This window comes from Ornithorhynchus anatinus, chromosome 1, assembly GCF_004115215.2.
Source record: "Ornithorhynchus anatinus isolate Pmale09 chromosome 1, mOrnAna1.pri.v4, whole genome shotgun sequence".
In the NCBI taxonomy this organism is placed as follows: Eukaryota; Metazoa; Chordata; class Mammalia; order Monotremata; family Ornithorhynchidae; genus Ornithorhynchus; species Ornithorhynchus anatinus.
The window spans coordinates 70528190-70548260 of record NC_041728.1 but is presented as its reverse complement, the minus strand read 5'-3'; the positions used below and the strand labels follow the sequence as shown (position 1 = coordinate 70548260).

The following is a 20071-nucleotide window of genomic DNA, read 5'->3' as shown; positions in this document are numbered from 1 at the left end:
GTGAGCCCCATGTAGGACAGGGACTGTGTCCAACTTGATTAACTTGTATCTATCCCAGTGCTTATAAAAGTGCTTGACATATAGTAAGTACTTAACAAGTACAATAATAATAATAATAATAATAATGATTATTATAATTCCTTCTCCATGAACCCCAAAGGACTGCATGGAGCTGTCACGCCCGAGCCCTGAGCCCCAGAGAATAGTTGGGGAGGGTGCTAGGCTGGGATGAGGTCACAGCCTTTTCTCCCTCCCCCTCACATCCCTAAGAAGGTACAGACAAAGCAGGCACACACAACTGGTCAACATCAGCCTCTTCCCTATCCTCTAAGTCAAAATATGATGGTTTTATTTTTCCCAAGCACTTGCACATGCTTATAATGGGTAAGTAAAGATTGTTAATTTCTCCGTTTGTTTCCACTCAGTTAGAGAGTAGTCACACAACCCAAATCCTAGCATAATCTGGTAGATTTATTAATCCCGGGGCATGGCTAGAAGCTTTAAAACCTGTATTTATCCGCACATGGTCTCTGTGAGGTAGGAAGAGGGAGTATTCATTCACTCACTCATTACTGCGTGCAAACCACTGTACTAAGCAATCGGAAGAGTACAATATAAGAATAAACAGACACATTCCCTGCCCATAACAAGCAGCATCATTTTCCTGGCTTTATAGATGAGGAAATTGAGACCCTGCGTAGTTAAGTGACTTGCCCAAAGTTAGGCAAAAGCCATTGGCAGTATTGGCATTAGAATTGGAATTGGAGATGCAGCGCAGCCTAGTTGAAAGAGCTTGGGTCTGGGAATCAGAGGACCTGAGTTCTAATCCCAGTGAGAGAGTACTTATTCTGTCCAACATGATTATTTTGTATCTGCCCCAGGGCTTAGTTCAGTGCTTGATATGTAGTAAGTGCTTAACAAATACCATTCTTCTTATCATTATTAATTGTGGTATTCGATAAGTGCTTACATATGCCAACCACAGTACTAAGTGGGGAAGGTGCAAGATAATCAGGTTGGAAACATTCCCCATCCCACAAGGGGCTCACACAGTCTTAATTCCCATTTACAGATTTTCCCATAGGGTAACTGAGGAAAGGCAATAAATACTATTGAATGAATGAAAAGAAGAAATTAAATGAATTGCCCAAGGTACCCAGGTGGGCAAGCGGTGGGCCTGGGATAAAAAACATTGTGTCACATTTTGCAAAGGAAACAAGGTGGTAACACCTTTTGTTCCATTTGTAAAATTACACTAGAAAAGAAAACCAAATTGGACTCAAAATAACTCTTATATTTCAAGTTCCTCTCCACCTGCGGAGAAGGGTTGAAGGAAATCAGAAAACAGACTGGATTATATTTAACTCTCTTTTTGCAAATTATCATCCTCTTGGACAATGGAACAATGCTTACGCATTGAATTTTTACGGGTAGAATTCCGCACTTTAAAAAGCAGAGTCGGGCCTACAAGATCTATCAGTGAAAGCAGCAAAAGGAAGTCTGAGCCAACCTCATGTATCACTTCTGAATTTCTCTTTATTGACCTTCTTGCTTTGTTTCCTATTTGGGTCCCTTCCTTTGTCTTAACGTCCCACTTCCTCATATTTGAGTTGAAAAGACAGTGCATACCTGTGAACTCGCTGAGAAAAACAGAACCCTCACCTAAAAGCCCCAGATCCAAGAAAGATGAGTATCTCCTAGAAAAACTGAATGATAGGGAGAATTCAGAGAGGGTGTCAAATCCCGGCTCTGCCACTGCTCAGCTGTGTGACTCTGGGAAAGTCACTTAACTTCTCTGTTCCTCAGTTACCTCAACTGTAAAATGGGGAATTAAGACTGTGAGGCCCAGATGGGACAACATGATTACTTTGTATCTACCCTAGTTCGTAGAACAGTGTCTGGCACATAGAAAACGCTTAACAAATACCAAAAAAAAAAAAAAAATACAGGATAGCTGGACACCATTCTGTTCTCCATTAATGGTGGATTTTGAGGTGCCACAAGTAGGGGGAAAGTTTATCCACAGAAGACACAGGGCGTTTTCCTGCTAACCGGGAGGCGTCTTAAATGAAAGTCATATCTTTTCATCCCTTGAACTGGACAGGCCTGCTGCTGCTACTGATAGTATTTTACTCTCTCCCAAGTGTCTGTTCCTTCCCAAGGGCTTAGTACAGTGCTCTGCACATGGTAAGTGCTCAATAAGTACGATTACCTGCCTCGTACAGTGCTTTGCACATAGTAAACTCTCAATAAGTACCATGGATGATGAAGATCTAGGTCCTGCCCCGACCCATCTAGGCATACCCTCACCCTCTCAGCCCCCCATTATGACAAAGAGGGAGGAGCAGGGGGTGAGAACCCCCCTGGAACAATGTATTGTCTTGTTCTGCCCCGGAATTATAATGGAGGAGGGCAATGGCTTATTAATTTTTCCATTGAATTTAATAAAGTAAGCAATCAATAAATACCACTGACTGATTTACATTGCTCTGAAGTGGGAGACCCAGTTTAATTGTAAATTATGTGGCTGCTGTTTAACCGTGAAGTGGATTATCTATGCCAATGTTTTAGAAAAGATTTCCAATGTCTAAAGCTAATTATTCATTCATTCATTCAATAGTATTTATTGAGCGCTGTGTGCATAACACTATACCAAGTGCTTACACTGTGCAACATTTTAAATTGATCTAGAGAATCAAACAGTGAATCAATCGTATTTATTGAGTGCTTGCTGTGTGCAGAGCACTGTACTAAGCACTTGGGTGAGAACAATATAATGAAGTTAGTAGAGATGTTCCCTGCCCACAATGAGCTTACAGTCTAGGAGATAGACATTAATATAAATAAATACATTGCAGATATGTACCTAAGTGCTGTGGGGCCGGGGAGTGGAGGTGAAAAAAGGGAGCATTTAGTGAGAAGCAGAAGGGATTAGGAGAAAAGGAAATGAGGATTTAGTTGGGGAGGGTCTCTTGGAGGAAATGTGCCTTCAGTAAGGCTTTGAAAGTGGCGTGAGTAATGGTCTGTTGGATCTGAGGAGGAAGGGCATTCCAGGGCAGAGGAAGGGTGTAGGTGAGAGGCTGGCAGTGAGATAGACATGATTGAGGTAGAGAGAGTAGGTTGGCACCAGAGGAGTGAAATGTGTGGGCGGAGTTGTAACTAGGAGAGCAGTAAGGTAAGGTAGGAAGGGGCAAGGTGATTGAGTACTTAAAAGCTGATAACGTGTTTCTGTTTGATGTGGAGGTGGATGTGCAATCACTGGAGGTTCTTGAGGAGTGGGAAACATGGATTGAACAGTTCTGTAGAAAAATGATCCGGGCAGTAGACTGGACTGGGGAGGGACAGGAGACTGAGAGGTCAGCAAGGAGGCTGACACAGTAATTAAGGCAGGGCAGGAATAATGATTGCATTAATGTGGTAGCAAATTTGGATAGTGATGAAAGGGCAGATTTTAGCAATGTTGTGAAGGTCGAACTGACAGGATTTAGTGACAGATTGAAGGATGGTGGTGCTGTCTACAGTAATGGGAAAATCAGTGGGGAGGATGGGTTTTGGGTGGGAAGATAAGGAGTTCTTTTTTGGAAATGTTAAGTTTGAGGTGACAGCGGGAGGAAGGAGATGAGAGACTGCAGAGAGGGAGAGAGATCCAGGCTGGAGATGTAAATTGGGAAATTATCCACATAGAGGTAGTAGTTGATCTATGGGAGTCAAGTCATTCAATAGTTCAATAGTATTTATTGAGAGTTTACTATGTGCAGGGCACTGTACTAAGCACTTGCAATGTACAATTCGGCAACAGATAGAGACAATCCCTGCCCAATGACGTGCTCACAGTCTAAACAAATGAGGTCTCCAAGGGAGTGAGTGTAGTTGGAGAGTAGCAGGGAACCAAGAACTGAACCTTGAGGGAACCCCATAGTTAGGGGGTGGAAGGCAGTGGAGGAACCCGCTAAGGAGACTGAGAATGAGCAGCCAGAGAGATAGAAGGAGAACCAGGAGAGGACAGTGTTGGTGAAGCTGAAGTCGGATAACGTTTCCAGGAGAAGCGGGTGGTTGACAGCGTTGAAGGCAGCAGAAAGGGCGAGGAGGGTTAGGATGGAGTAGAGGTCATTGGATTTGGCAAGAAAGAACAAATCAATACATTTGTGCTCCAAATGATTGAACACCAATATTTTGAAACTACATACACTATCTAGAACTTTTACTTATATCAGTGATTTTCAATGATCTGTGTTCTCTGGTTATCTGGCAGGGCTGGATTGGAGTTAAAGAAAGCAGATAATCAATAGTTATTGGGGAAACAGTGCTTCCCTACAAGTCCTCTAGACTACAAGCTCATTTCTAGATTGTAAACTCATTATAGGCAGAGAATGTGTCTGCTATTTCTGTTGTAGAATTCTCTAGAATTTGTAGGCTATAAATAGTAGAATTTGGGAGTAGAACTCTCCCAAGCACTTAGTACAGTGTTCTGTACATAGTAAGTGCTCCATAAATATCAGTGACCGAGCAACTGAAGTTAAATGACTTGTCCAGTAAAAATCCAGGTCCCCTAACTTCCAGGTCAAAACTCACAACCTTGGCTTTCCCTGCATCTCAAATGTCACAGCTAAGGGTAATCATTGTGGGAGCAGTGTGGCCTAGTGGAAACAGCACTAATCCTCTAGATTGTAAACTCTTTGTGGGCAGGGAATGCAGCTGTTTATTGCTATATTGTACTCTTCTAAGCCCTCAGCACTGTGCTTTGTGCACAGTAAGCGCTCAATAAATACGACTGAATTGAATGAAGAGCATGGACCTTGGAGCCAGAGGACATGGGTTCCGATCCTGGCTACACTGCTTATCTGCTGGGACTTTCAACAAAATATTTACCTTCTCTGTGCCTCAGTTTCCTCATCTTTAAAATGGAGGTTAAATCCTAGTTCCTCTACTTAGACTGTGAGCCTCATGTGGGATCGGGACTGAGTCTAATCTGTATATCTCAACTCTGGGTGCCACTAGAAGTGCTCACTGTGGGCAGGGAATGTATCTGTTGTTCTATCGTACCCTCCCAAGTGTTTAGTACAATGCTTTGCACACAGTAAGCACTCAATAAATACGACTGAATGAATGAACACTGGCATTTGGGAGAAATGGTCTTTTTAGCAAGTACTCCAGTCCAGTGCATCTTCATAAGGCGACCAGAAGGGGGTGAAAAGCACAGTCCCGGGCAATATGCTTGGAATAGTGAAATATGGAATGAATCAAAGAGTGCTACTTATTGAGTGTTTACTGTGTGCAGAGCACTGTGCTAAGTTTCGGGTGAGTACAATTCAACAGAGTTGGAAGGTGTGTTTCCTGTGTGTAGAGCACTGTACTAAGTTTTTGGGAGAGTACAGTATAACAGAGTTGGTTGATATGTTTCCTGCCCACAAGGAGTTTACAGTCTAAAGGAGGAGTTTACCAAATATTGTAGTGTTGTATGGGGAAGGGAGAGGCTTGGTGGGGCTCAAAATCTCCTACTTTGGTTCTAAATCATGTGCAGGTGACTGGAGCTGAGTTGTTTCTAGGTAGGTGCAACCCCGAGAGGGTTTGCAACAGTAACGTCACGTTCTTTAGAACGTGGAAAGCAGTGCGGTCTTACTGTGGATAAAGCATGGGCCTGGGAGTCAGAGATCCTGGGTTCACCACCAGGTTCCATCACTTGCGTGTTGTGTGACCTTGGGCAAGTCATTTAACTTCTCTGTGCCTCCGTTTCCTCAACTGCAAAGTGGGAATTCAATACCTGCTCTCCTTTCTATTTGACTGTGAGCCCCAGATGAGACAGGGACTATATTCAACCTGATTAGCTTGTATCTACCCTAGTGTTTACAGCAGTGCTGGACACATGGTTGGCATTTAACCATACCAAATTCCCACAATCCCACAGGTTAGAGTTGGTTAGAGAGAGAAAAATCTGTCAGTCCTATTACACCACTGTCAGTCTGTCTCACCTCTATGATGAAAACAGACTTTTGATAGAACAGCCAGGAAAAATAATTTGATTTTCATTGGTTGTAGAAACCGCATTCAGAATTCACACTCAAAGTCCTACTTACACTGCAAGCCCTTTGTGGGACAGGGACTATGTCAGACCTGATTAACTTCTATCTACCCCAGCGCTCAGTACACTGCTTGGCACAGTGTAAGCCCTTAACAAACATCACCATTATTATTCATATTAGGGTTCTCCCCCATTTCAGCAGAAGAAAAAAAGTCCCTTTATCTTCTGCAGTTTTCTCCTTGAGGATGCTGTTTTTAATTATCATACAAAATAAATTATGCAGTGCCAATACTTCTGAATTAGCAGGGAGGTGTACGTTTTTGTGTTTGAAAGACTCCCATTATTTTCCAGGAATTTTACAGTAAAACAGAAGGAACAGTTCCTTAACTTTAATTATAAGCCTCCAAATTTCCAGATGAGAACTACTGGTAATCCTAATGCACAGGGAAAATATTTAAATCCAGAAAATAAAAATCAGTCCCTAAACAGGCATCAGATGCTCCTTCCTCATAATCATTATTTCCCTAATATATAAATTCAACATGCATTATTATTATGATCACCGTTGCTGTACTTCTTAAGTGTTTACTATGTGCACTGTTCTAAGCACTGGAATAGGTACAAATTAATCAGATTGGACAGAGCCCCTGTCCCACATGTTCACAGTTCAAGTAGGAGAGAGTAGGCTTTAATCGGCATTTTAAAGATGGGCTAACTGAGGCACAGAGAAGCAAAGTGACTTTCCCAAGGTCCCACAGCAGATAGCTCGTTGTCTAGATTGTAAGCTCACTGTGGGCAGGGAATGTGTTTGTTTAGTGTTCTACTGTACTCTTCCAAGTGCTTAGGACAATGCTCCGCACATATTAAGGGCTCAATAAATATGACTGAATGAATGACTAGCCGGTGTTTTAGAACCCAGGTCCTGTGACTCCCAGGCCCGTGTTCTTTCCGCTAGATGCACTGTTTCTCTATATAGCCCTCTAGGGATTTCTCATAGTTCTGCTGCACATCGTTCTCTGATTTGGCCTCAGAGTTTTGTTGGATGAGAACTGGAAAAGAGAACAGGCGAGGTCAGCACAGCCTGTGCTGGGCCCACAACAGGTTTCCTCCTGCATCGCCGAAAGCCACCGACCCAGAAAATGCTCAGAGAAAACAAAGGCTGGAGCTGGAGTGTGGATGCCCCAGGGGTGCTGGGAACCGGATTTGTGGCTGCCACCCGACTAAACATTTACTTGGTCCATGATTTAGCTACGCAGGTGAGGGTATTGGGTTCCCACCCAGCCAGATTTTAGCTTTGTGGGTTGAGAACTGGACTCACACAGTTCATTTCCTGGAAAAACAGGCCCAAACCAGTTGCAATCATGGAATCCTGGAATTGGGAAGAGACTCCAGAGGGAATCTGCTCCACCCCCTGATCCTATGCAGAGGAATAATAATAATGGTAATAATGATGGTAATTTATAGCAGCATGACCTAGTGGTGAGAGCCCAGGCTTGGGTCTCAGAGGTCGTGGGTTCTAATTCCGACTCTGCCACTTGTCTGCTGTGTGACCTTGGACAAGTCACTTCAATTCTCTGTGTCTCAGTTACCTCATCCGGAAAATGGGGATTGAGACTGTGAGCCCCACATGGGACAATCCGATTACCTTGTATTTACCCCAGTGCTTAGACCAGTGCTTGGCACATAGTAAGTGCTTAACAAATGCCATAATAATAATTATTATTATGTGTCAAGCACTGTTCTAAACACTGGGGTAGAAACGAGCTAATCCATGTCCCACATGGAACTCACAGTCTTAATCCCCATTTTACAGATGAGATAACTGAGGCACAGAAAAACTAAGTGACTTGCCGAAGGTCACACAGCAGACAAGTGGTGGAGTCTGGATTAGAACCCAGGTCCCTCTGACTTCCATTCTCTATCCACTAGGCTGGCCTAATCAATCAATCAATCAACTACATTTATTGAGCGCTTACTGTGTGCACTACAACAGAGTTTGTAGACACATTCCCTGCCCACCACGAGTTTACAGTCTAGAGAAGCGGCGTGGGTCAGTGGAAAGAGCACAGACTTGGGAGTCGGAAGTCATGGGTGTGACTTTGGGTAAGTCACTTAACTTCTCTGTGCCTCAGTTACCTCATCTGTAAAATGGGGATTAACTGTGAGCCTCACGTGGGACAACCTGATTACCCTGTATCTACCCCAGCGCTTAGAACAGTGCTCTGCACATAGTAAGTGCTTAACAAACACCAACAGTATTATCATTATTATTATTATCATCTGTAAAATGGGGATTAAGACTGTGAGCCCCACGTGGGACAATTTGATAAACTGATAACAGATCTGACAGTCTGATAACCTTGTATCCATCCTAGCGCTTAGAACAGTGCTTGGCACATAGTAAGCGCTTAACAGATATCAACATTATTATTATTAGAGGTAAATTCTAGGGACGATGGGGAGGTAGGGAGCCCCTTTTCCTAGGAAAAGCTAGTAATGGAGACTTCCCACCTCTCTTGGTAATGTTGTTTTATCACCCTGTGGATCGAGAAACTCTTCATTAGTTCCAGTTGGCTCAACACTTTAAAACAATGAGTTCTGAGCTGGAGATCGCCTTGAATAGACACCAGGCTAGAAGCAGTTTGAGAACAGGACTAGGCACTGAAAACTTTTGAATTAGAACCCAGAAAACCAAGGAAAGCCAGTCATTTCAGCTTAGCATCCAGAGGAACACAGAGGGTAAGACCCTATTGTTGCATCGGTTTCCCCCTTGGAATGACGAAAGTGTAGTCATTGTTTATGAGGCACTTCGGAGAAAGATATTAAGCATGGACGGGTGGACAGACACCCCTCATGGGCTGTCATGTGGGAACCACGGGAGAGTAGCAGTTTGCTTGGCTTCTCCATGACACAGACCCCCACATCTCCTCTGGGTGTTAGTTTGCTCCAGTGATTCTAGAAGATGATTAGTTGGCAACAAGTCCTCCTCTAAACTATAAGCTATTTGCGGGCAGGGATCGTGTCTACCACCTATGTTGCATTGTACCCCCCCAAATGCTTAGTACAGTGCTCTGCTCACCGTAATGGCTCAGAACCCACTGATTGATTGACTGCTTGAAATCCCTATGAGCCAGAAGAGATCCTCTCTCCCCTTCTCTTGTGTGTGGGTTGTCACCAGCCTAATGCAGAGGACAGTTCTCACTGACCCCCTGACCCCGTGGTTGCTCCCCACCCAATCCCAGAGAACAGACTGTAAGCCCGTCAAAGGGCAGGGACTGTCTCTATCTGTTACCGATTTGTACATTCCAAGTGCTTAGTACAGTGCTCTGCACATAGTAAGTGCTCAATAAATACTATTGAATGAATGAATATCCTTGCCAGATTATCTCTTTCTAGGCTACAGTCTTTGGGTTGCACCCATTCCAGAGTGTGTGTATGTGGTGTGTGTGGGGGGGGGGGGGGGGGGGATAAGATACATCCCTTCTTTCTCCTCACAAAAAACCACAGAGGGATCACGGAAATTTTTCTCCTCAGCTGAAAGTGGCTTGCCCTCCTTCTCATCCTCTTCTCCTGGAGGAGAAATAAGATTCAAATGACTTTTCCCCTTTGAAAGTGCTTTTCTTTCTATTTACAGCAAAATATATCCAAGTCCCACAGCTTCGTCTGTCTGCAGGACAACAAAGTGAGACAGAATGGGTTTTGCACGCGATAGAGTCTTAAAGACTCACTGTCAGGAGAAAGAACGGGTTTTGCATGCAAAAAAGTCTTAAAGACTCACTGTCAGGAGATTGATTAAATCCATGTTGGGTTCTAAGTGGTGAGAGGCGCTCTGAAGGGAGACCAGTTCACTCAAGGTAACGGAGAGCTGGTGCATTTTCACGATGTTGACTTTGTTCTCTTCCGTCCAGTCTGGAAAGATGACATGAACTGCTATCAAGTCTTTCAAGTGAACTCCCAGGATGGGCATTTTGAAGCCAATACAGTCACCAAAGGCTTTGCGGTAATTACAGTAGTTGCCATTGGAGGAGACTAATTCTGTCATTTCATTCCAGTCCTGAGAAGAGAGGCAGAAAGCATTTCTTATTATTACTAATAACAATAAGAACAACAATAATGAAATAATAATAATAGTGACCTTTGTTAGGTACTTTCTATGTGTCAAGTACTGTATTAAGCACTGGAGTAGATACAAGACAAACAGGTCCCAAATGGGGTTCACACTCTATGGAGAAGGGAGAACAGGCATTGAATCCCCATTTTGCAGATGAGGGAACTGAGGCAAAGAGAAGTTAAGTGACCTGTCCAAGGGCATTCACCAGACAAGTGGCAGAGCCGGATTAGAAGGTCCTCTGATTTCCAGACTCATACTCTTTTCACTAGGCCACGTTGAACGGAGAAATCACATTGTAGAGTGTCCTTTGCATACTTGCTTTCAAGATATCCTTCCAAGGTCATTGGAGAGGAATGTTGGCTGAGACTTCATCATCATAATCACCAACACCATCATAAGTATCACTATCATCATCATCATAATAGCCTCTTTTATTTTCACATTGCTTATCCCAGTTAGTTATGGTATCTACTGAGTATGTACCATGGGTAAAACACTCTGCTAAGCACTAGGTTAAATACAAAAGGATGGTTCAGACAGAGTCCATAATATAACTCTGTTGTATTGTATTTTCCCAATTTGTATTGTATTTTCCCAATTGCTTAGTTCGGTGCTCTGCACATAGTAAGCGCTCAATAAATAAGATTGATTAATTGACTGTCTGCTAAGAAATAAGGGGTCGCCTCCTTTAGTCACAGCAGGGACTGGTTTGATCTGTCATTTCCATTCAATGTCTGCCCTTTCTCTGATAAATTCAGAAGGCCATCACGATGGGAATATCCCCAGAATGCTTTGGAATTGGACAGGAAATCTGAGTGTTGAGGTGGATATTCCCCATCACAAAGGAGATGACTTCTTGGGTTTCCCCTTGAATCCATGACAGTGGCTGAAGAGTCAGGTTAATGGAAGTAACGTTGAGCATGACACTGTGGGAAGGTGGCCTTAATTTACTTGGTACAATATTCTCCCTTTCCAGTCCCCCTCCCATATCCCATTAGTACCTTTGTAACTTCAGAAGAAAGGTGAGAATGAGTCTCTTTGAGGCGAGAAATAGAACTGTGGCTTAAACCTCCCACCACAGCCATCAGTGTGTTAAAATTCTGAAGCTGAAGGAGCTTCTGAAATAGAAAATAAGCATCACCATCAATATCAACAGCACTGACTGAGCTCCTATTATTTGCAGAGCACTGAGCCTTCTCTTGTGAAAACAAATAGTAGGAATCAGAGACTGTTTCTGCCCTCAAGGAGCTTACAAGTTTAATAGAGAAAACAAGCAGTCATAATTAGGGGCAAAAGGATAAGAAAAATTTGAAATAATAAGAAGTAAGCAATTAAATAAGTACACAAAAAACAAACATATGTATAGACACAAGAGTTTAGGTGGCTGATGGAGTGATTATAATCTGTAAGGTAAGAGAAATTAATTAGGGGACTATTTCCTATAGACTATAAGCTTCTTGGGGGGATCCTGTCTGCTAAACTTTACTGTATTGTATTTTCCCAAGCGCTTAGTACAGTGCTCAATAAATATCATAAATTGATTGACTGGATGCCTCCTAGTAAAAGTGGCTTTTTAGTGAAAGGGAGGGATAGGGTTTGGTGAAGCAGAGAGGCTCATGAAAGTGGAGAAAAATGATGAGCAATGAGATGGAGACAGAAGAGCCTTAAGTGAGGCACAGTTAGAAGGCATGGTAGGAAAGAAGAGCAAGGGTTGGAACATGGAGAAGAGTGGATAAGTAAAGGAGTTAACAGTTGATATAGGTAAAGAAATTAACAGTTGATAGGGTAGCTTTGAAGTCCAAGGCACCAAGTTTCTTATTTTATGTGTGAAGAAAGGGGGAGCCTCAGGAGACTTGATGAAAGGCATGATGTGGTCCAATATTGCCCCATCTCCCTTGTACTATTCCTCCCTAAACTCCTTGAACAAATGGTCTGCATCCAATACCTCCTCTTCCTCTCCTGCAATTTCTCCTTAATCCCTTCTAATCTGGATCCCTTCCTCCTTGCACCCTCCCCTGCCCCCCTGCCAGAGAAACAGCCCTGTCAAAAGTCAGCAATGATATCCTTCTTGCCAAATCCAATGGCCTCTACTCCATCCCAATCCTTCTCGACCTCTCAACTGCTTTTGACACTGTCGGCCACCCCCTTCATCTGGAAACACTGTCTAACTTTGGCTTCACTGACACTCTCCTCTTTTATCTCTCCGGCCATTCATTCTCAGTCTCCTTCTCCTCCTCTTCTGCCCCCCTCCTCACCCCCTAAATGGGAGTCCCTCACAGTTCAGCTCTGGGACCCTGTCCATTCTCCATCTACACCCGCTCTCTTGGAGAACTCATTCACTCCCATGACTTCAAATTCCATCTCTACACAGATGATTCCCAAATCTTCCTCTTCAGCCCTTATCTATCTCCTTGCTGCAGTCTCTCATTTCCTCCTGCCTTCAAGACATCTCTACTTGGATGTCCTGTCAACACCACAAACTTAACATGTCCAAAACAAAACTCCTCACCTGCCCACCCAAACACTTTCTGCCTCTGAATTTTCCATCACTGTAGATAGCACCACCCTCCTCCCCGCCTCACCACCCCATAACTCTGGGATTATCCTCAACTCATTTCTCTCAATCAAACCACATATTTGATCTGTCATAAAATCCTGTCGGTTCAACCTTCACAGCATCACTAAAATCTTCCCTTTCCTCTCCATCCAAACTGTTACCATGTTGATCCAACTTATCCCATCCTCTCCTTAGCACTTATTCTATCCTGCCTTGACTACTGCATCAGTCTCCTTGCTGATCTTCCTGCCTCCTATTTCTGCCAACTCCAGTCTATACTTCACTCTGCTACCTGGATCATTTTCTAAAAAACCCTTCACCATGTTTTCCCACTCCTCAAGAACCTCCAGTAGTTGCCCATCCAACAGAAACTCCTTACCACTGACTTTAAAACACTTAATCACCTTGCACCTTTCTAAGTTACCTCAATGATTTTCTACAATATCCCAGTAAGTTCACTTCACTCTTCTAACACCAACCTACTCACCACATCTCGATTTCATCTATCTTGCCACTGACCTCTCACTTATAACCGAACTCTGGCCTGGAACTCTCTCCCTCTTCATATCTGTCAGACACTTACTCTTCCCTCCTTCAAAGTCTTATTTAAATCACATCTCCTTCAAGGGGCCTTTCCCAATTAAGCCCTCATTTCCCCTTTCCCTTCTGTGTTACCCTTGCATTTGGATTTGTATCCTTTATTCACTCCCTCTCAGTCCCACAGCACTTATGTGCACATCCATAATTTATTTATTTGTATTAATGTTTGTCTCCTCCTCTAGGCTGTAAGCTTATTGTTGGCAGAGAACACTTCTACCAACATTGTTCTACTGTTCTCTCCCAAGGGTTAGTATAGTGATCTGCACACTGTAAGCACTCAAATAATATGATTGGTTGATTGATTAATGGGTGGCTAAATGTAAGATAAGGGGGAGTGAGGAGGCTGTTTTTGAATTCCAGCTGAGAGGTGATGAGGATTTGAACAAGGTGGGTGGTTATTAATAATAATGATAATAATAACAACTGCAGTATTTGTTAAGCGCTTACTATGTGTCAGGCAGTGTTCTAAGCTCTGGGGTAGATTCAAGGTTGATACAAGGTTATGAAGTGATGCACGAACTATTATAGAGGAAAAGCCAGTTGGGTTTGGAATGAAGCTAAATAGGAGAGGTAAAAACAGAGAGGAGTCAAAGATGTCATCAGAGCTATGAGCTTCTGGGATAGGGTGGATTGTTGTATTGACCATAATAGGAGAATTTATGAGGATTTCAGAACTGGTGAGATTTACTTGAGATGAGATGTCACACAGATTAAAAAAAGGTTTAAGATAAAATACAATTGTAACACAGTTTTCAATAATCGCACACCTCAAATACTTCCCATCACTTTTTTTCTAGAAAGCAAAAAATATAAGAACAAGCCCATGCTATTAAATACCCAGAAGAAAATATCTTCTCCCATTAGAAAATGAAAAAGAGAAGAGTGAAAACTAAGAAATATCAGTCCTGTAGGTTCCCAAATAACTCTGAATATTTATACTTTTTTTAAAGGTCCTATCCAATTCCTAAGCAAGAGCAAGAAGGTTGCCACCTTACCTGTGCAACATTGATAAACTTTGTGATGACCTCTGCTCTCTGGTGGGGAGTTGGTTTGCTAAGGACCATCAACTGGACCCATTTAGAGATCCCATTAAATAAAGCAATAGATCTCTCCAGGGTTGGGTTATCTTCCAGGCAGCCATGGATGACGTAGCTCTGGTAATCGGTGAACTGGCAAAGGAAGTTTAGAGAGGCTGAAGGTGGATGCAGTGGTCAGAGAAAGAGCCCTTTCCCCGCTCTAGATTGTAAGCTCGTTGTAGTCAGGGGACATGTCTACCAACTCTGTTGGACTGCACTCTCCCAAATGCCTAGTATAGTGCTCTGCACACAGTAAGCACTCAATAAATGCTATTGATTGATTTATAATGCCACAAGGATGGTGAAAGACATTGACAGGTGGGTTTGACCAACCAAGTACCCATCAAGCCACTCTCCTTGGAGCAAGTAGAAGGGTTGGAGAGAAAATCAGCCTGAGGCTTTTTGGAGAGGAGTGACAGTGGCCTGGAGGAGCTGGAAGGAGACCAGCTCCCTACATCTCCCTAGGGAAGTGGCACAGAGTAGTGGATAGAGCATGGACCTGGGAGTCAGAAGGTCAAGGGTTCTAATTCCAGCTCCACCACTTGTCTGTTGTGTGGACTTAGACAAGTCACTTTGCTTCTTGTTACCTCATCTGTAAATGGGGATTAAGACTGTGAGTCCCATGTGGGACAGGGACTGTATCTAACCTGATTACCTTGTATCTACTCAAGTACTTAGAACAGTAAGCACTTAATAAATACCATTATTATTATTATTACTACTACATGTAGTGTCTGGCTCAGGAGAGGGACTGAGGGACTGGTTAGAGCTGGGGCCCAGCCCAGGGGAGGGGGAAGGTTATCTCCCTATGGCCTTCCTTTCTCTCCCCCTCCTCCTAGCTCCCCTGAGACAGCTATCTCCATTCTCTCCAACCACCTGTCCTGACATTGCCAGTCCAGTTCCCCTGCTTTCCCCTCTCCAGTGCTCCTCTCGCTCCTATGGCCATGTTTTCCTAGAGTTTTTTTTAATGTTATTTGCTAAGCGCTTACTATAAGCCAGGCACTCTATTAGGCTCTGGGGTCAATCAATCAATGGTATTTTTTTTAGTACTTACAGTGTACAGAGCATGGTACTAAGCACTTAGGAAAGCACACTACAACACAGTTGATAGACCCATTCCCTGCCCACAATGATTTAAAGTGGGGAGACAGACATTAATATAAATTAATAATACAAGATAAATGGGTTGAAGACAGTCTCTGTCCCACATAAAGCTCTGGGTCTTAATTCCCATTTTACAGATTAGGAAATTTAGACACAGAGAAGTTAAGTGACTTGCCCAAGGTCACACAGCAAAAAAGTGGCAGAGCTAGGATTAGAACCCAGGTCTTCTGACTTCCTGGCCCATGCTCTTTCCACCAGGCACACTGCTTCCTATACTGAAGCTGCGTTTATGACAATGTGGCTCTTATGTGGCGTTTATGACATGGCATCTCCTCCATTCAGTATATTTCACTAATTCCTGTGAGTGAAAATGGACAGTTTTCTTTAAAATTCTCTCTTAAGTCACAGGCTCAGTGCAGGACACATGGAAACCGAAAACTCAACCGATGAATTCAGATGCTGAACTAGGGGAACTAAATCATCCATTTGGGGGTAGCCATTTAGAAAGTCAGTTTGTGAGAGGAAAAGCTAAGAGAGGCGTGCAAGGTGACCCTTAGATAATAGGTTCCTGATGTCTACTGACTCAGCAAGTTAGGCACCTGCAGGTGACTGTTACCCTCACCACCCATACTCTGTTCTCCCAAAGAAAGTCACATGAATGACACATGAAAGTATTTTTCCAGGAGGAAGTAATTCTCTTTCAGGAATACATGGAGGGAGAACGCAGCTGTAGCGGGTCTGAGGTTAATTACCTTCCAAGTTCCGGGGGAGAGGGGAGGGAGAGGACTATGACTACAAGAAAACAGCAGAGGCAGAGTGGAAGATACTATTTGTACCATAGAACCTTCTGGAAATAACTGAGAAAACTATCAGGGAAAAAAAGATGCCAAGACAGGGGAAAGAGGTAGGGAAAGAGGGCATGGGGGGTGGGGGAGAGAATCACAAAAGATAGGAAAAAATATTTTGGATTAATGTGCTTATCCTTGGAAAGAAAAGACCCCAATGAAGTTAGTTATGCTAGCTCTGGAGTTTAACCCTTGAGCTGGTTAACTGAAACAACTTTAACCACAAAACAGTGACCTGCTCAGCGTTTCTTCACAGGGATCTAGCTGCCACATCTAAATGACCACCGTAAATACTATGAATGCCACCCAAGCAGGATTTAGAAGTTACTTTCCATCCAGGTGGTTGCTTTGAAGACAGAGGCCCTGCTCCAACTCTAGAGTCCCAAATGATGACCTAAATCCATGCATCATTTTGAAGAAGGATGAGTCCTTTCAGTGATCCTGTGCAGTCCAGAAGTGTTGGTGACACAGGCCAACCGCACTTGAGATTATGAATATGGTGCTCCCAGGAAAGACAGCACATTCAATGGCCCAGCAATGATCTTAGAAGAATGAACCCCAAGTTGCTTACTGAAATCCTTCTAAAAGATTTATGCTCCAGAAAAGTCAGGTGCTCCGCCAATTCGATAGGCTCCAGGTGGTCAAACAACAAACAGGCTTTGCCCTTCTTGGAAACCTTCTTCCTCTGCGTGACCCTTCTCATCCAGTCATAGGAAGGGCTGTGATAGAAAAGTAAAGTCAGTCAGGAAACCCAAAATCCATAGGAATCAATATGGTTTTCAGTTATCGAGGTACATGCTTTCTGTCTGCAACATGATGAGAAGCCCACCACGCACTTGATGTGCTTGCAACTACTGAACCAAAATAGACATTCGTCAGTTTAGGATAAACCTGCAGCATTAAATAAAACTACACCTATCTTTGCTGAGTCCACTCTATTAACCCTAGTGAAAAGACTGAAATATTGGAAGCAAGACCAATAAAGAAAATTTCATTTTTTTTCAGTAAGCTCTTTTGGGGTTTGAACTGAAAGATCCCATACATTTTGAGCAGATTTGGAAAGTTCATGATAAAATGGAATTATGTATTGAGTCCTAAAACCCTTGGATGGATAAACAGGGAGTTTAATTTTCTTCACAGCACATTTAGAATCAGTCTCACTCTCCAACTGCACACAGTTTGAGAACACAATCATCTCTCACCCAAAGCATGTCTCTCTCTGCTTTGTCAGAAATATTCTCCTCCCAGTGATTCATTATTATGATTCTTGTATTTATTAAGCACTTATTATGTGTCAGGCACAGAACACCTTGATCTAAGGTATTTATGATAAATAATTGGGCCTCACTCTTCTAAGTGCTGGGGTAGATACAAGTTAATCAGGTCAGACACAGTCCCTGTCCCACATGGGACTCACAGTCTAAGCAGGAGGATGAACAGGTATTGAATCCCCATTTTACAGATGAGGAAACTGAGGGACCAAGAAGTTAAGGGACTTGTCCAAGATTACACAGCAGGCAATTTGCAGAACTGGGATTAGAACCCAGGTCTTCTGTCTCACAGGCTCAAGGTCTTTCCACTAGGCTAAACTGTACCTCAGTGTGTGAGAGGCATTTTGTTCCATTTCATTTCAGTCACAGTAATCATGTTTGCCTGCTATTCGCACCCACAAGTCTTCACATTCCTCCCCTACCTGGGTCAAATTTGAATCCTCACCTTGGCCTTTAAGAGTTCTGGGTCATCCTACTTTTCTTCTTCCATGAATTCTACAAAATCATGAAGAGGTGGACAGGGAGAACAGGGAATTATTGTTCACACAATCTCATGCCACCAAAATCTGGGAGATCCACAGAGCATGAAGATATAATAATTGTGGTATTTGTTAAGCACTTAACACTAGGGTCGATGCAAAATAATCAGATTGGACACAGCACCTGTCCCACAGGGAGAAATTAGGTTCAAGATGAACTGATTGAGACACATCTTCACCCAGCAGGCAGAAAACAAGAGTTCATGATGGATTATTACAGGGAAAAGGTACAGATTTTAGAAAGTAGATCCCTGCCATGAAGATGGATGCTAAGAAGGATGGTTTCTTTAAGCATCCTCTGATGCTACTATGGGAGAAAGTATACTGCCTTAGATAAACCACTGATCTTCCTCACATTGGCTGGTTCTTATATTCAGTGTTAAATGCTTTGTTTTTATTTCTCTTTCATCTATTCTCAGCCTGCTCCCTTCCCTCTGACAATGCTGGCTGGAGTGAGGGTAGTTAATCCCTTCTCCGTCCACTGTGAATCCTGCTGTACCATCTCTGGGAAAGGTTTATACTATTTCTTGTCCACTTTACTCTTTTCTCTCATAAATCCCTGTTGGAGTTAAAGCTCATAGCCATATATCACCCATAAATCTTGATCTGGGGTCAAAGAGTGAGCAAAGAGAGTGAGAATAGGGGGCAAAGGGAAAAGGAAGAGAAAAACATCCACTTAACCCTGACCATCAAGATTTTTCCCATTTTCTCCCTTTGGACTGTTTTTTCACTAGACTCTCTTACGGAGTCCAGTGAGTTGGAACTAATTATTTTTCTCTTTTCCCTGAAACTGAGTAGATCATTGCAGTTAGACAAATAATAACCCTGAAGAAACTAACAGTATTTATTTTGTTCTGGTTTAATTAGATATGGCCACATTTTGTCATAGCTTTGTGTATGTTCGTCCACTTCATGACTGTGCTGATTATTTAGTGTCAAGTGAACATAGGGTCACATTTATTCAGCTGAATCCTGACTGGAAATCCATTTTTAGAGTTTTGCTTTTTAAACAAAATGTTAGCTCTGCTCCACATCTTAAATTGAAGAGTGATAATGATAATAATAACTGTGGTATTCGTTAAGCATTTACTATGTGCCAAGCACTGTTCTAAGCGCTGGGATAGATCCAAGCAAATCGGGTTGGACACAATCCGTGTCCCCCATAATAATCATAATACTAATGCTGGTATTTGTTAAGCGCTTACTATGTACAAAGCATTGTTCTAAGCACTGGGGAGGATACAAGATGATCAGGTTGTCCCACGTGGGGCTCACAGTCTTCATCCCCATTTTACAGATGAGGGAACTGAGGCATAGAGAAGTAAAGTGACTTGTCCAAAGTCACACAGCTGGCAAGCGGCGGGGCCAGGATTAGAACCCATGACCTCTGACTCCCAAGTTTGGGCTCTTGCCACTGAGCCACGCTGCTTCTGGGACTCAGAGTCTCAATCCCCATTTTACAGCTGAGGTAATTGAGGCCCAGAGAACTGAAGTGACTTGCCCAAGGTCACACAGCAGACAAGTGGCAGAACTGGGATTAAGACACAGGTCCTTCTGACTGCCAGGCCCGTGCACTATCCACAAGGCCATGCTGAAGATATATACTTAATGTAAACATTGAGACAAATAACTAACATATTGCTTTGTGTTAGTGATTAATGGTATACCAATCAAAAAAAGAAGTGGAATTCCCTTATTTTCAAAAGTGGATAAGGGGTTGAATAAATTTATATTTGGGAAGTTTTCAGGCCCTTTGAGACCATTTGGTGCCATTAAAACATCTTCTATTTAGGAAAATAGCTCACAGTGAAAATTTACAAGGGTTCCCATTGAAAAAATGGAGACTGGAATACATTGAGGATGAAGTGTTAGCCTGAGAAATAACCAAGTTTGGGGATTTTAAGAACGGCCTCACTGTTAAACCATGGGAGTTGAAAAGTATGTTACAA

General features: G+C 42.9%; 1 protein-coding gene across 8 annotated transcripts in view; it reads right to left on the bottom strand.

Moving 5' to 3' along the window:
* Positions 1–20071, bottom strand: part of RASGRP3 (RAS guanyl releasing protein 3) — a 125539-nt gene that overhangs the window by 37858 nt on the left and 67610 nt on the right. For all 8 annotated transcript variants that reach the window (XM_029063656.2, XM_029063713.2, XM_029063690.2 and 5 more), the window contains 4 exons: positions 16884–17031; positions 14283–14456; positions 11132–11248; positions 9798–10073 (listed from right to left, as the gene is read on the bottom strand). In XM_029063656.2, coding sequence (XP_028919489.1) covers positions 9798–10073; positions 11132–11248; positions 14283–14456; positions 16884–17031 — 715 coding nt within the window. The remainder of the gene's footprint in view (positions 1–9797; positions 10074–11131; positions 11249–14282; positions 14457–16883; positions 17032–20071) is intronic.